Source organism: Mytilus californianus, unplaced genomic scaffold (genome assembly GCF_021869535.1).
Source record: "Mytilus californianus isolate M0D057914Y unplaced genomic scaffold, xbMytCali1.0.p SCAF_14, whole genome shotgun sequence".
In the NCBI taxonomy this organism is placed as follows: domain Eukaryota; kingdom Metazoa; phylum Mollusca; class Bivalvia; order Mytilida; family Mytilidae; genus Mytilus; species Mytilus californianus.
In genome coordinates this window covers 29,500,102-29,516,000 of record NW_026262626.1, presented here as the reverse complement: position 1 = coordinate 29,516,000, position 15,899 = coordinate 29,500,102, and the positions used below count along the sequence as shown (strand labels likewise).

Here is a 15,899-nt window from a genome sequence, read left to right as displayed (position 1 = left end):
GTAATAATATCCAACCCAAACTAAGAATGACGAGTTTACTGTAATAAATTGTATAAAGGGTAGGTTAAACTTAAGGAAATCAATCTATTATAATTTATTCATCGACAATTATCATTATCATTTTTTTTAAATAATTCCTTATCTTTTTTTTCAGATGAAGAACTATTACAGATTGAAATGGAATCAAAATGTGTTTTTTGCCAACAACCCCTTGACAATGGTGAGAATTTCTTCGTCAGAAAGGATGTGAAGGTATAAACAGAGCCAATGAGGTGCTGAACACTAATATTGTAACTCGTCCTGGTCAAAGAGTACATCAGTATTGTCAGAGCGATTTCTGTCGCCACAGAGAAATAAGACAATCTGAAAATAATTCCATGTTAAGCGAGAAGACTCTCAGTTACGATCAGCAGCAAATAACTTTTCCTTCCGTAACCATTGTCTTTTCCGTGCACTACCAGTCAAAAAGAATGGCAACAAAAAAAGTGCAGATTGTTACCCCGTGGGCACGTTTGAATTTCAAAAGGCTGTTAGAGCCGCATGGTTAGATCGCAATGATGAATGGGGACATCAGGTGTTAGAAAGAATAGAATTTGGCAGAGACTTACCAGCGGTTGATGCAGTTTATCATCAAGTCTGTAGCGCAAACTTCAGAACAATGAGACAGGTACCAAAACAAATGCAAGAACCTAGTCAAAAAGTGCAGAAAGTCAGCAAAGGAAGGCCAACAAATTGGACACAAAAGGAAGCGTTTTTGAAAACGGTGACATGTCTGGAAAACAATGACAATGAACAATTATCAATCTTAGATCTATGTGCTAAAATGAAAGAATACTGCAGAAATGAAGATGACCCATACAGCTCCAAGTATATGAAAAAGAAACTCCTTGATCACTTCGGGCCATCCATTGTTATACATTTTGTAGCAGAAATTAAGGGGAAACCAGATGTTGTAACTTTTAAAATGACAGCATCAGAAATAATTCATGAATTTTATAACCAACCGAAAGACAAAGACATACAAATAAAACAGAATAGGTTGATTGAAGCGGCAGCAAAACTTATATTGAATGACATAAACAGCATTCCAACAAACAAGGAAATGTACCCTGATCCAAGCATGTTGTCTTCAATCACTGCAAATCAAGAGTTTCTTCCGGCATCCTTAAGAACATTTTTGATGATGTTGTTGAAGAGTACGACATCTGATATAAAGATTTGTTCAGTGGGACAAGCTGTAATGCAAGCTGCCAGACATAGAGTAATTATGGTACCCCTACAGGTGGGTTTAGGAATACAACTGCACCACATTTTGCATCAAAATACTTGATCGATGTACTTCATACACTTGGCTTATGCTCTTCAAATGGCAAAATTTTGAATTTTGAATCCAGTGCTGCAGTCTCCCAAGTTACTCCAAGTATTACTTTCAAAGAACCCGTTCCGAGAATAGATACAACACCAGAACAAATAATAAAATCCGGCAAAATTGAAATAAAATTTCACTAATTACCAGCTGAAATGCAACCTTTTAATTTGAAGGAACTTAAGACGCTTGAATAACAATGACCGGACAAAAATCTTAGAGACATTATTGAAGATATCATGGCCTCTTCATTCACCTCTTGTAAGTTGGTCAGGATTTATGCAGACAGTTCAAGAAGGACCATATCACGGAGAATCATCGATACACTTTTTACCCATGATTGACATGAACCCAAGCGACCTCTCATGTATTTTCTCCACATTATCGTTCATTTGCAAAGAAGCCAATCGCCTTCGACCTACACCTTCAATTACTTTCCATCAACCTCTCTACTGGAAAGCCTAAATGATATTACACAATGAGCCAAGAGACAGTTCACTTAAATCTGTTGTTCTACACCTTGGTGGTTTTCACATGCAGATGAGTTTTCTCGCTTGTATTGGCCATACTATTCAGTCGTCTGGGCTCTATGAGCTACTAGAAAATACATATGCATCAAACACAATAGAGCATATGATGTCAGGAAAGTCTGTATCGGAAGCTGTTCGAGGGCATAACATAATCGATCGTGCTTTGTACATTCTGCTGTTATCGAAAATGATTGACGTTTTCTTACTTGAAATTGGAGGAAATACTGATGAACATGTGAATGAGGTCAATGCCTAGGACAATGAAGTCATTGTCACTAGCACAGAGCAAAATAAGGCATCCCTCAGAGCAAAGATTGAATCTGCACTGCAGACATTCAAAGAGATTCTAGAAAACAAAACATCATTTGAAAACATCCAGAACGACGATAACGTAGAAGACATTTATCAATTGATCAGGAACGAGTTTGATAGAGTGTCGAAGTATCTAATTCAAAACTCTGGATTCAGTGTATGGACATGATTAACATAATGAAACTGTTTCTTTAAAGTAGAAAGAACCGGTGATTGGCTTTTACATTTGCACGCTATACAGGAAATGCTACCCATTTTTGCTGCAACAGGACACAACTTATATCTGAAGTCAGCCTATTGTTATCTTCAGCAAACGTAAACATTAGAAACAGAATATCCCGATATATGTATTCGAAGTTTTTGTGAAGGATATCACGTTTTTAGAAGCAACAGATATTGGGCTGGAATTTCAACGGATTTGACCATTGAACAGATGTTAATGAGGAGCGTTAAAACGAGTGGAGGACTGACAAGAGGCAAAGGGATGTCAGAAGTGCAAAGGGCACAATGGCTACTCTCAATGCCAGCATGCTCAGGTATCAATTCAGCTATGCAGACAGTGGAAAATTTACAGTATACAACTTGATAACAACACAAAGAAAGCACAAAATCGAAACAAGAGAGAGACAACAAGGATGTATTGACTATTCTTTCATATCTCAGTGAGAGAAATCCCTTTCAGAGTTCAGAACTTCGAAGTATAGAAACTGAGGTCACCGCTACCGATGAAGTTAATGTACACAACGCTCAGTTAGTTGGAAAAACAATCATTGAATCGATGAAGGATCAGGATGCATTTTCAATATCATTCAAAAGAAGCATGCAAGTGAAAACCTTGAATGAAAAGACAAAGATCAGAACACAAGGTGACACCCTAAATGTTAGTTCTCAACTACTTTTTCAGAGACTGATTACCAACGCTAAACATGTCACAGACGATGTATCGAAAATCTTTTCATACGAACTGAGCAATTTTTTTGAGGTTCTTGCTTGGCACCTGATGTATCAAACATCGCTTGATACATCAGGTGCCATGCAAGAACCTCAAAAATCAAACCTTGCTGAAGCTTTGTGGGCAATCTGTGATTGTTCAGCGGAATATGAGACTTCTACAACTGATGTCCAGTATGTACTTGATTGTTGCATCGTATTCCATGGCCGAGCGGTGTAACTTTCTGAAGAATTGCTGACTTGTATGTTGATCACGTCTGTAGAAAATACCTGCCTACCTGTTGGATCTAGCTTGTCTCCTGCTCCCGACGACCTCTTGAAGACAATTTATTGTAGATGTAAATCGAACTGTGATACATAACAGTGTAACTGTAGGAAAATTGAGAATGGAAATGGGAAATGTGTCAAAGAGACAACAACTCGACCAAAGAGCAGAAAACAGCCCAAGGCCACCAATTGGTCATCAACACAGCGAGAAAATCCCACACCCGGAGGTGAGCTTCAGCTTGCCCCTAAACAAAAATGTGTATTAGTTCAGTGAAAATGGATGTCACACTAAACTCTAAAACATATAAATGAACCAAAATCAAAAAAAATGCAGTGAGGTGAGAGTATTTTTGCTCTGTGTTGAAGGCCTCACTGTGACTTTGAGATGAAGAACAGCAATAAAAGCGCTGTTCCTTTGCTTTTTGTGTTTTTTTTGTTGTTGTGCATGTACTGAATTTTTGTCATGGATGAATACCTCATATCCTTTGTTTTTCTATTATACAAGACTAACAAAGGCCAGAGGCCCCTGACTTGGGACAGGCGCAAAAATGTGGCGGGGTTAAACATGTTTTGTGAGATCTCAACCCTCCCCTATACCTCTAGTCAATGTAGAATAAACAAACACGCAGCAATACGCACAGTAAAACTCAGTTTAAAAGAAGTCCGAATTATGGTCTCGAATATTCCGTTGCCTGCATAGAATGCTGGGGCACAACTTCTTGTAATGGATGTACTCCAAATTATGATTCTGAATCTGATGATTGATCATCTAATCGTTTAGCTTGCATTGAAATACTATGGATTTCTGATTACAATACAATGTTAACAAATTTGTTTGCGAAAGAGCTTTTAAATAATTCACTACTTATACATAATAAGGTGTCTTCATGCTCATTTGTTTATGTTAGATTTTGAAAACCAATTCAAACTTTAAAAGGGATGAATTTTACATATTGACAAATGTTTTTACATACTATACCTATGTATAGTAGCCTATATTAATATAAAACAAGTGTTTCAAATGAATTTTTATACCCATTTGCATCACTTAATAACTTTAAAAGACAGTTTCTACATCGATATTGCATATACTAACCAAGTTTGTTGTCCACTTTTACCATTAAGAGATTGTAGGGAAATTCCCATTTTTCCATGATTTTCTGCCAAAAAAAGTTTATTTTCACACAAAATTGCAATAATATTGCACTTGATTGCAAACAATCCTATTTGTAGCCAAGACAACAACATTTATTTCTTATTAACCTAACCAATTCCGCTTGTATTTTGATAGAAGTGTTTAACAGGTTATTTCCAATTTTTCTTCAAAATCCACATTTTCTTCCCACAAAAAATCGGTAAATACCTTCCTGGATTTATGGCCATTTTTTATATGACAATAAGGGCACATTCAGCTAATCAATAAACCCGACAGTTTCTTTATTGATATTGCACATTTTAACCAAGTTTTCTTTCTATCCATAACTTTAAGAGATTGTAGGGAAATTCCCATTTTCATGATTTTCTGCAAAAAAGCTTATTTTCGACAAAAATTGCAATAATAATGCATTTTATTGTAATCAATCTTGTTTGTAGCAAAGACGACAACGTTTATTTCGTATCAACTTAACCAATTATGATTGTATTTGATAGAAGAGTGGGTTAGAGGCTATATCCAGTTTTTCACGAATTTTCTTCAAAATCCACATTTTCTCCCCCAAAAAATCATTAAATGCCTTCCTGGATTTATGGCGATTTTTAATGTGTGAATAAGGACACCTAAAACTATTGAATAAACACCAAGAACTTTCTGTTGCTATTAGTTCTCTGTCAGGCTATTTTTGGCGCAGATTGACTGGACTATAAAATCATCTTCCATTTAGAAAAAAATGAAATGTTTTAAAATGATATTTGATTGATGCAATGCTGACATTTATATTTTGACACAATCTGTTCTTGCAAATACCGGCAACTATTTATTTTATTGCAGGGTAAACATGCAACAGAAAATCAATTTATATGTAAAATCTAACGGATGTTAGTGGAACATCTATTGGAAGCCTTAATTTAAATGTAACACTACATTTAGATACTTGACTCTGGGTCACTTAATTTCTAGAGTTGAAGTCAAACTGCAACTATTTGAAATACAACATATATGTAGAATAAATTGTAGGTCAGAGTGACCCATTTTTATCCAGTTTTGGAATTTATATGAGTGAATATAAATTCATACTTGAATCAGAAAACTGAAGTTGTCCATCTTTTGGTGTGAGGTTGTTGTACTATTTAGGATGCAATGCATCAAGTAATTTGATTAAACTTGAATAAAATTTTAATAGAAAATCACACACTGATACCAACAAATAAAGCCCCTCCAAATACTGATGGGCCAAGTTAGAAACCTTTTCAGTACTGTGGATTCATTTTTATTTGTGGTATACCAATTTTCGTGGGTTTTGTGGGTCACAGCGAACCTCTAATTTAAGAATTCAACGAAGAATAATCCCGAGAAATGTGTATGGAGTCGGATGTTTATTTCCGGTTATGTTATGCAGTTTTAGTATAGTGTTGACTAGCAATATACATTGTAACATAACACATGTTTTTATTGAAAGAAGATACAAGTATTTTGATTAAATCAATAATAAATATATTGAATATCAGTGATAATTTACTTTTTAAAATAGATTAAAACTGTTCATGGAAAATAACTGCAAGTTGTAAATTACTGTGTCATAGTTTGGTTTACTGGTGATTAAAAATCAATAGGATTAAGTACGGGGATATTGCCTGTAGGTAATATTGTTTATGACAGGAATATTTATTTTCACACCTTTTACTTATATGACTGTTTATTATATCGTGATGGGGGAAATAAGCTTTCAATCAGAGTTTTGAATGCCTTATAAAATTCCGACAAGAATTATAAATTGTAAAACAAACAAATAATTAGTTGTCTCTGTCCATTATTGTAATAGAAGTTTTCAATGAACACTTTAACCTAGAATGACCAAGCAAGGATTTTGACAATTCAAAACTTTTTCAATGAATTCCTTCTTTTTTGTTTGTTTTATTATTGATCAAATGAAGGAGGTTATATGATCTCCTAAATCAAAAAGAAATCCACGTATCTGGTTTTTTTTTTTGTAATCAGTGACCCACGAATTTACGTATACAACGAAACATCTTTTTTTCTCTATCCACGAAAATTGATACCCACGAAAACAAATGAATCCACAGTAGTTGTAATTATTCATTTTTGTTGTTAATGATAAATTTGTTGTTGATGACTGTTAGTCTCTACATAATACATTCATAACCTGTCTAGACTAAGGGCCATAACCCTTGTTTTCATCTTATTGTAGCCCATTAACTGTATACTGTATCTATATAGATTCTACCACTGCATCAAGTGTGATACGATATTTATCCACTCAAGACAGTTAAATTTTCAAATTTAGAACATGAGGCTTGCCGAACGTTTTAAATATTTAAATTTAACTATTGAGAGTGGATAAATATCGTATTGCACTAGATTTGGTGGCGGAATCTGTTTCTCTGATGAATTTTAGACGATATACAGACAATCTTAATCCTTCTTTTCGAATGATCTGCAAAAACATGTGTTCTTTCTATGTGACGTCATCAGGCATGGTCGCTTTTTTCATGAAGTCTCAATAGGAAATTCAGAGGAAAGTAAATATTTAAATTTAGCTATTGAGAGTGGATAAATATCGTATTGCACTAGATTTGGTGGCGGAATCTGTTTCTCTGATGAATTTTAGACGATATACAGACAATCTTAATCCTTCTTTTCGAATGATCTGCAAAAACATGTGTTCTTTCTATGTGACGTCATCAGGCATGGTCGCTTTTTTCATGAAGTCTCAATAGGAAATTCAGAGGAAAGTAAATATTTAAATTTAACTATTGAGAGTGGATAAATATCGTATTGCACTAGATTTGGTGGCGGAATCTGTTTCTCTGATGAATTTTAGACGATATACAGACAATCTTAATCCTTCTTTTCGAATGATCTGCAAAAACATGTGTTCTTTCTATGTGACGTCATCAGGCATGGTCGCTTTTTTCATGAAGTCTCAATAGGAAATTCAGAGGAAAGAAAGACAATGCCCCCCCCCCCCCCCCCTTATTCTCTGCCATATGCATGAGTATAGTTCCACATATTTTAGATTTGACAAACAGTGATGTTTGCATACAACTTGAAATTGTTACGCTGTCTGTAAGACACAAATGATGACCCCGCCTGACCAAAACAAGAATGAGTCTATAGTACACGGATGCCCCACTCGCACAATCATTTTCCAAGTTCAATGGACCGTGAAATTGGGGTCAAAACTCTAATTTGGCATTAGTCCAACTACCTGTCATTTTGAAAATATTTGAAAAAAATCAAAATCCTGTGGCCATGCACATCTCATTATGTGTATGAACATCCTACAAAATATTAAAGTTGTATCTCCAAAACTGTAGGAGGAGATAGCCGGACAAACAATGTATCCTAATCTGGACGGACGGACGAACGGAAGAACCGACAGACAGACAGATAGACAGGGGTAAATTAATATGCCCCTCAACATTTTGTCACAGGGTCATAAAAATTGGACGTCATAATTGAATTTTGACCAACAAGTCAGGAAAAGGATAAATAGGGTAAGAATTAGAGAGATATGTTTATCGTTTGTTTTTCATACTTCTCTAACAGCTTTCAGAGCATCCAGCCTATGTTGTGGTGGTGGGTATAACATCATCCTATGGAACACAGACTCTAATACTGGTCTCATAGACTCTGTTCTGCCCATTAAATCCACCAACGATAAAGCAATGCTAAAACATAATCATTTAGTTGTCATTGAAAAACATATGACAGCCAAACTATCAGAAATTACATTTTCAGAATTATTATCAATGAAATATGATTACCTGTATATTGCGTGCTCCTGACCTTGTTATTATCTGTATATTGTTTTAGCTGTTGATAATTGTAAGTTAGGTTATTACCTGCATATTGTTTTAGCTGTTAGGTTATTACCTGTATATTGTTTTAGCTGTTGATAATTGTAGGTTAGGTTATTACCTGTATATTGTTTTAGCTGTTGATAATTGTAAGTTAGGTTATTACCTGTATATTGTTTTAGCTGTTGGTAATTGAAGGTTAGGTTATTACCTGCGTATTGTTTTAGCTGTTGATAATTGTAAGTTAGGTTGTTACCTGTATATTGTTTTAGCTGTTGATAATTGTAAGTTAGGTTATTACCTGTATATTGTTTTAGCTGTTGATAATTGTAAGTTAGGTTATTACCTGTATATTGTTTTAGCTGTTGATAATTGTAAGTTAGGTTATTACCTGTATATAGTTTTAGCTGTTGATAATTGTAGGTTAGGTTATTACCTGTATATTGTTTTAGCTGTTGATAATTGTAAGTTAGGTTATTACCTGTATATTGTTTTAGCTGTTGATAATTGTAAGTTAGGTTATTACCTGTATATAGTTTTAGCTGTTGGTAATTGAAGGTTAGGTTATTACCTGTGTATTGTTTTAGCTGTTGATAATTGTAGGTTAGGTTATTACCTGTATATTGTTTTAGCTGTTGATAATTGTAAGTTAGGTTATTACCTGTATATTGTTTTAGCTGTTGGTAATTGAAGGTTAGGTTATTACCTGTGTATTGTTTTAGCTGTTGATAATTGTAGGTTAGGTTATTATCTGTATATTGTTTTAGCTGTTGATAATTGTAAGTTAGGTTATTATCTGTATATTGTTTTAGCTGTTGATAATTGTAAGTTAGGTTATTACCTGTGTATTGTTTTAGCTGTTGATAATTGTAAGTTAGGTTATTACCTGTATATTGTTTTAGCTGTTGATAAGGCCAACCTTAAAAATATGTTTGTTTGCAGTTTTCCGACTGTACCTTCAGACTGCAGGGTCGGTAGGTAGGAAAAATATTTTATTTTACCAGCCAGAATAAAGTTTAAACAAGCAGTTTAACACAAACCAAGTTTCTTGTGGAGAAAAAACATTTTAAAACAACAAACACTGAAAACCAACATGAAATGAACAGGCATTTTCAGGTAAACACCTTTTTAACCAAAATTGAAACTTAACATAGTGTCATTATACAATTTATGACATAAATTTATGGTATTATGAAATACTGGAACACTTATAAACAAGGAATGACTAGAATTGTTGTAAAGAAACATATTCACTGACATATATGCATCTTTACTAGAATATTTTCATGAGTAGAGTATTTGCATCAGAAAAATGTAGATATTAAAGATTCAAGACAATTTAGGAGTGTGTTAAAAAAAAGATCAACCATTGAATCTTCCTCAATTGAAAAAAAAGACAACTTAAAAAAAATATATTATACATCTGACTGTTATGAAGGTTATATTTGGAAAGATATGTTGATGCCAGGCTTTAATTAAAACAAACAAAAATCTTAAGACTACCCTTGGGGTGAAATCCATAGCACCCCACTAAAATAAATGATCTGTACTGAAATGTTTTGACTGCATAAAAAAATTGGCAGCATAGCTCCTAGCTGAGGACATATTTCAATTCAATTCACACAGGCCACACAGTTTGGGTATATTTAATATTGTAAGAGAGAGAATAATTGCAATGAGTGGGACAGCCCCCCTTATCCTAAAGGAGCATACTCATTGCAATCGAAGATAGATTTGATACATAGAGAATATATTTATTTCTCAAGCCAACCATTCATTTTCTCTACATCTTTGTGTAGTTTGTGTGGCTTCTTATTGATTTAACATTTCAAATGCGTCCTTCCACCGTACAGGCGTGTTTACAGGTATCCATGAAGTCACGGAGGAGTGGTTTCATCTTTGTCGTCTTCACGACGATTTAAAGAAAATATGGCATACTTCAGGCTACTGTCGAATTGTTGAACCACTGATATTGGTTCCATAAAGTCAGTCTCAAAAGATTCTGTATCCGATTTGTTTGAGACAGAAACGGTTATCGTGTTGGTTTTATGAATATCTGCTGCATCATCGTCAATGATATCATCTAATACATCATTCCGTGTGCAATTCTGCCTGAATCAGTATAAACAGTTTACTATGAAACTTTTCTGTGTATTATTTGTCTTAAAATTTGACAGAAGACGACATAATAATGTACTCCTCCATGACTTCGTGGATACCTGTAAACAATCTCCATGTGCTTTACCATTAAAGGGTCCGATGAACGCTTGACGGGAAGGGAAGAAAAATCTACCTTCAAACATGTAATTGACCTAGACTCGAAATCAATTCCGGAAACGACCTGAAATTCCGGATCGATTCAATAGAAGTATTAAAAATAATTTCTTAAAATTAAAAGCAATAAAATGTTCACAGTCGGGCGAATTTTCGAAGGTCGGTCGGTAAACTGCAAACAAACAATATTTTAATTTAAGCCTAATTGTAAGTTAGGTTATTACCTGTATATAGTTTTAGCTGTTGATAATTGTAAGTTAGGTTATTACCTGTATATTGTTTTAGCTGTTGACAATTGTAAGTTAGGTTATTACCTGTATATTGTTTTAGCTGTTGATAAATGTAAGTTAGGTGCTGATGATGAACATCCTGATCCTCTTCCTATATCCTCAACAGGTGTGCTCTTAGGAGATGGGGCACTTTTTTCCATTTTAGGGTTTCCAAGTAAACATATCAAGGAAGGACATAAACTTTTCCTACAATAAAACAAAAATGATCAATGTGATTAGTAATAATACAATTTATCATATACTTGTATAAAATATTACTTAAATTTTACAGTTCAATAACATTTAAAAATATTAAAAGGCTATGAAAGGATTACTAGATTTATTGATCAGATTCCTAAGAATTTCCTCAGGGGGCTGATAAAGGAACCTTTATTGACTGCTTCCGGAATGTTATCACATGATATTTCCGTTAATTTCCGTGACGTTTATCACATGCAACTTCGTGCATTTCCGGAAATTTATTTGAAAACGACAACACAGTGCGGAAAACCGCAAGTGATTTAAGACTTTTCACAAAATGGTTGAGGAGCAAATTTCAAAAGTAAAAACATGATAATTGTTGTGACAAGATAAATAAAATGCTTGTTATATCAATAAAAACAATTAAAGTTAAGAAATTTGTATTTGGTTGTCTGTAAATTATTATCTAAAAATTCATAGAAAGACAAAATTTTAATTAATAGTTCTTGTCTGTATTTCTTCTGTTAAAGTATATGATAAAAAGATAATTACAGGTCATTTATCATATTAGACCCTTTATCGGCCCTCGGTGAATTTATATTAATAGTTAACTATTCAGGTTTAATGGGCATTACCTCAAGCAAAAATTGTTAAAATTATATGATGCTATATGATCATGCTATGTGTAAGACTAAAGACCTCAGTCTTATTGTGTCAACAAATTAAGAGATATGGATGGACCCTAGTTACATAATTTAGTTTATGATTTTTTTTGGTGAAAACATACAATTGAAAATCCCCCCCCCCCCCCCCCCCCCTCTGTTTTTTTATACTACAAATGGGTCAAATAGTTTCTATTTAAAAGCAAATATCATTAGGTCAGTCATCCTCTTTGGGTAAATGTTGAACAAAGGTACTGTCTGGTGTTACAATGAAAGAACCTTTGTGAGCACGCTCACATACCCCACACCCCCACATAGTCACTTAAGGGAAACAAAATATAACCTGATTCCAGATGATTGTGATGACAAACTGTTACAGTAGTATAGTTAGGCCAAAATTCTATGTTCACTTGGGCATAACATATTGAAATAAAATGCTTCGCTGGGCGCAGCTTGATACGACCGCAGAGGTCGAACCCTGAACAGTTGGGGCAAGTATGGACACAACATTCAAGCTTGATACAGCTCTGAATTTGGATTGTGATTAAATATTTGACACAGCATAGGTTTCTGACACAGAAAGAATGTGGTCTAAGAACTTCAATTTTTTTAATTTACCTATTATGGTCCAATGTCCAAAATCAAAATACATGGTTAGATTCAGCATATCAAAGAACCCCATATATTCAATTTTTGTTGAAATCAAACAAAGTTTAATTTTGGACCCCAACTTGGACAAACTTGAAAACTGGTCCCATAATCAAAAATCTAAACACATGTTTAGATTCAGCATATCAAAGTACCCCAAGAATTCAATTTTTGTTAAAATCAAACTAAGTTTAATTTTGGACCCTTTGGACCTTAATGTAGACCAATTTAAAAAACGGGACCCAAAATTAAAAATCTAAAAACACGGTTAGATTTGGCATATCAAAGAACCCCAATAATTCAATTTTTGATGAAATCAAACAATGTTTAATTTTGGACCCTTTTGGCCTCAATATGAACCAATTTGATAGCAGGCCCACAAAATAAAAAATCTAAATACATGGTAAGATTCAGCATATCAAAGAACCCCATATATTCAATTTTTGTTGAAATCAAACAAAGTTTAATTTTGGACCCCAACTTGGACCAACTTGAAAACTGGGCCCATAATCAAAAATCTAAACACATGTTTAGATTCAGCATATCAAAGAACCCCAAAAATTCAATTTTTGTTAAAATCAAACTAAGTTTAATTTTGGACCCTTTGGACCTTAATGTAGACCAATTTAAAAAACGGGACCCAAAATTAAAAATCTAAATACACGGTTAGATTTGGCATATCAAAGAACCCCAATAATTAAATTTTTGATGAAATCAAACAAAGTTTAATTTTGGACCCTTTTGACCTCAATATGAACCAATTTGATAGCGGGGCCACAAATAAAAAATCTAAATACATGGTAAGATTCAGCATATCAAAGAACCACATATATTCAATTTTTGTTGAAATCAAACAAAGTTTAATTTTGGACCCCAATTTGGACCAACTTGAAAACTGGGCCAAAAATCTAAAATCTAAATACATGTTTAGATTCAGCATATCAAAGAACCCCATATATTCAATTTTTGTTGAAATCAAACAAAGTTTAATTTTGGACCCCGATTTGGACCAACTTGAAAACTGGGCCCATAATCAAAAATCTAAATACATGTTTAGATTCAGCATATCAAAGAACCCTAAGAATTCAATTTTTGTTAAAATCAAACTAAGTTTAATTTTGGACCCTTTGGACCTTAATGTAGACCAATTTAAAAACGGGACCCAAAATTAAAAATCTAAATACACGGTTAGATTTGGCATATCAAAGAACCCCAATAATTCAATTTTTGATGAAATCAAACAAAGTTTAATTTTGGACCCTTTTGACCTCAATATGAACCAATTTGATAGCGGGTCCACAAATAAAAAATCTAAATACATGGTTAGATTCAGCATATCAAAGAACCCCAAGAATTCAATTTTTGATGAAATCAAACAAAGTTTAATTTTGGACCCTTTTGACCTCAATGTGGACAAAGTTGATAACGGGGCCCAAAAATCAAAAATCTAAATACATGGTTAGATTTAGCATATCAAAGAACCCCATATATTCAATTTTTGTTGAAATCAAACAAAGTTTAATTTTGGACCCCGATTTGGACCAACTTGAAAACTGGGCCCATAATCAAAAATCTAAATACATGTTTAGATTCAGCATATCAAAGTACCCTAAAAATTCAATTTTTGTTAAAATCAAACTAAGTTTAATTTTGGACCCTTTTGACCTTAATGTAGACCAATTTGAAAACGGAACCAAAAATTAAGAATCTAAATACACGGTTAGATTCGGCATATCAAAGAACCCCAATAATTCAATTTTTGATGAAATCAAACAAAGTTAAATTTTGGACCCTTTGGACCTCAATGTGGACCAATTTAAAAACGGGGCCCAAAATCCAAAAACTTAATACACGGTTAGATTCAGCATATTAAAGAACCCCAAGAATTCAAGAATAAAACCCCATTGAAATTGATCAAGAAATAAGCAATTTATACGAAGTATCTTCTTTTGCACAATACTGTGCAATTGAATATTTCTTGCTATTGTGCAATACTGTACAATTGACAATTTCTTGCTATTGCGCAATATTGTGCTATTGGATATTTCTTGCTATTGCGCAATACTGTGCAATTGAAGATTTCTTGCTATTGTGCAATACTGTGCAATTGAAGATTTCTTGCAATTGTGCAATACTGTGCAATTGAAAATTTCTTGCTATTGCACAATACTTATTATATAATAATTTACACATCCTGTTTGGTGTGTATCTCCTACCATATCATTATTATTTGCTTTTAAATTTTAATCAGAAATAACCAACTTAAAATGGAAAATTTTAAAGAAAAAAAAAAGGAAAAAAAGAAAAAAAAAGAAAAAAAAAATCCCCCCCCCCCCCAAATTTTTTGAACCCCCTTATGATTCATCACCCCCAAACTCAATCCCAGCCTTCCCTTTGTGGTATGGTACCTTGCAGTACAATTTCAGAGAGATCCATACACTTGAACACAAGTTATTGTCTGGAAACTAGAAAAATGCTTATTTTTGGCCCCTTTTTGGCCCCCAATTCCTAAATGTTTCGGGCAATTACCCCCAAACTCAATTCCAGCTTTCCCTTTGTGATATGGAACCTTGTAGTACAATTTCAGAAATATCCAAACACTTACACACAAGTTATTGTCATGAAACTAGAAAAATGCTTGTTTTTTGCCCCTTTTTTGGCCCCTAATTCCTAAAATTTTGAGGCAATTACCCCCAAAATCAATTACAGCCTTCCCTTTGTGATATGGAACCTTGTGGTACAATGTCAGAGAGATCCATACACTTACACACAAGTTATTGTCTGGAAGTTACAAAAATGCTTATTTTTGGCCCCTTTTTGGCCCCTAATTCCTTAACTGTTGGTACCATAACCCCCAAAATCAATCCCCACCTTCCTTTCGTGGTATTGAACCTTATGGTAAAATTTCATGGAGATCCATTCACTTAAACTAAAGTTAGAGTGCGAAAACCAATGTGTCTTCGGACGACGCCGGACGACGCCAGACAACGACGACGACGACGACGCCAACGTCATACCAATATACGACCAAAAAATTTTCAATTTTTGCGGTCGTATAAAAATATTTAATAATAATTTCCTGTCAATATGCACAGCTACATAGTTATCAAAGGTACCAGGCTTATAATTTGATAAGCCAGACGCGCGTTTCGTCTATATAAGACTCATCAGTGACGCTCAGATCAAAATAGTTAGAAAGCCAAACAAATATAAAGTTGAAGAGCATTGAGGACCCAAAATTCCAAAAAGTTGTGCCAAATACGGCTAAGGTAATCTATGCCTTGGATAAGAAAATCCTTAGTTTTTCGAATAATTCATACTTTTGCAAACAGTTAATTTATAAAAATGACCATATAATTGATATTCATGTCAACACCGAAGTGCTGACTACTGGGCTGGTGATACCCTCGGGGACGAAACGTCCACCAGCAGTGGCATCGAC

General features: G+C 34.0%; 1 protein-coding gene across 15 annotated transcripts in view; it reads right to left on the bottom strand.

The window, feature by feature from the left end:
* The window catches only part of LOC127724638 (brefeldin A-inhibited guanine nucleotide-exchange protein 3-like), a 102,073-nt gene that overhangs the window by 53,211 nt on the left and 32,963 nt on the right, over positions 1-15,899 (bottom strand). For 3 of the 15 annotated variants that reach the window (XM_052231648.1, XM_052231649.1, XM_052231650.1), the window contains 2 exons: positions 10,992-11,153; positions 8,142-8,274 (listed from right to left, as the gene is read on the bottom strand). In XM_052231648.1, the coding sequence (XP_052087608.1) occupies positions 8,142-8,274; positions 10,992-11,153 (295 nt within the window). Of the gene's footprint in view, positions 1-8,141; positions 8,275-8,479; positions 8,501-8,524; positions 8,546-8,569; positions 8,586-8,659; positions 8,681-8,704; positions 8,726-8,749; positions 8,771-8,839; positions 8,861-8,884; positions 8,930-9,019; positions 9,041-9,064; positions 9,081-9,289; positions 9,694-10,946; positions 10,963-10,991; positions 11,154-15,899 lie in introns of those variants that run through there. The other 12 variants (XM_052231660.1, XM_052231659.1, XM_052231661.1 and 9 more) reach the window with 12 other exon arrangements.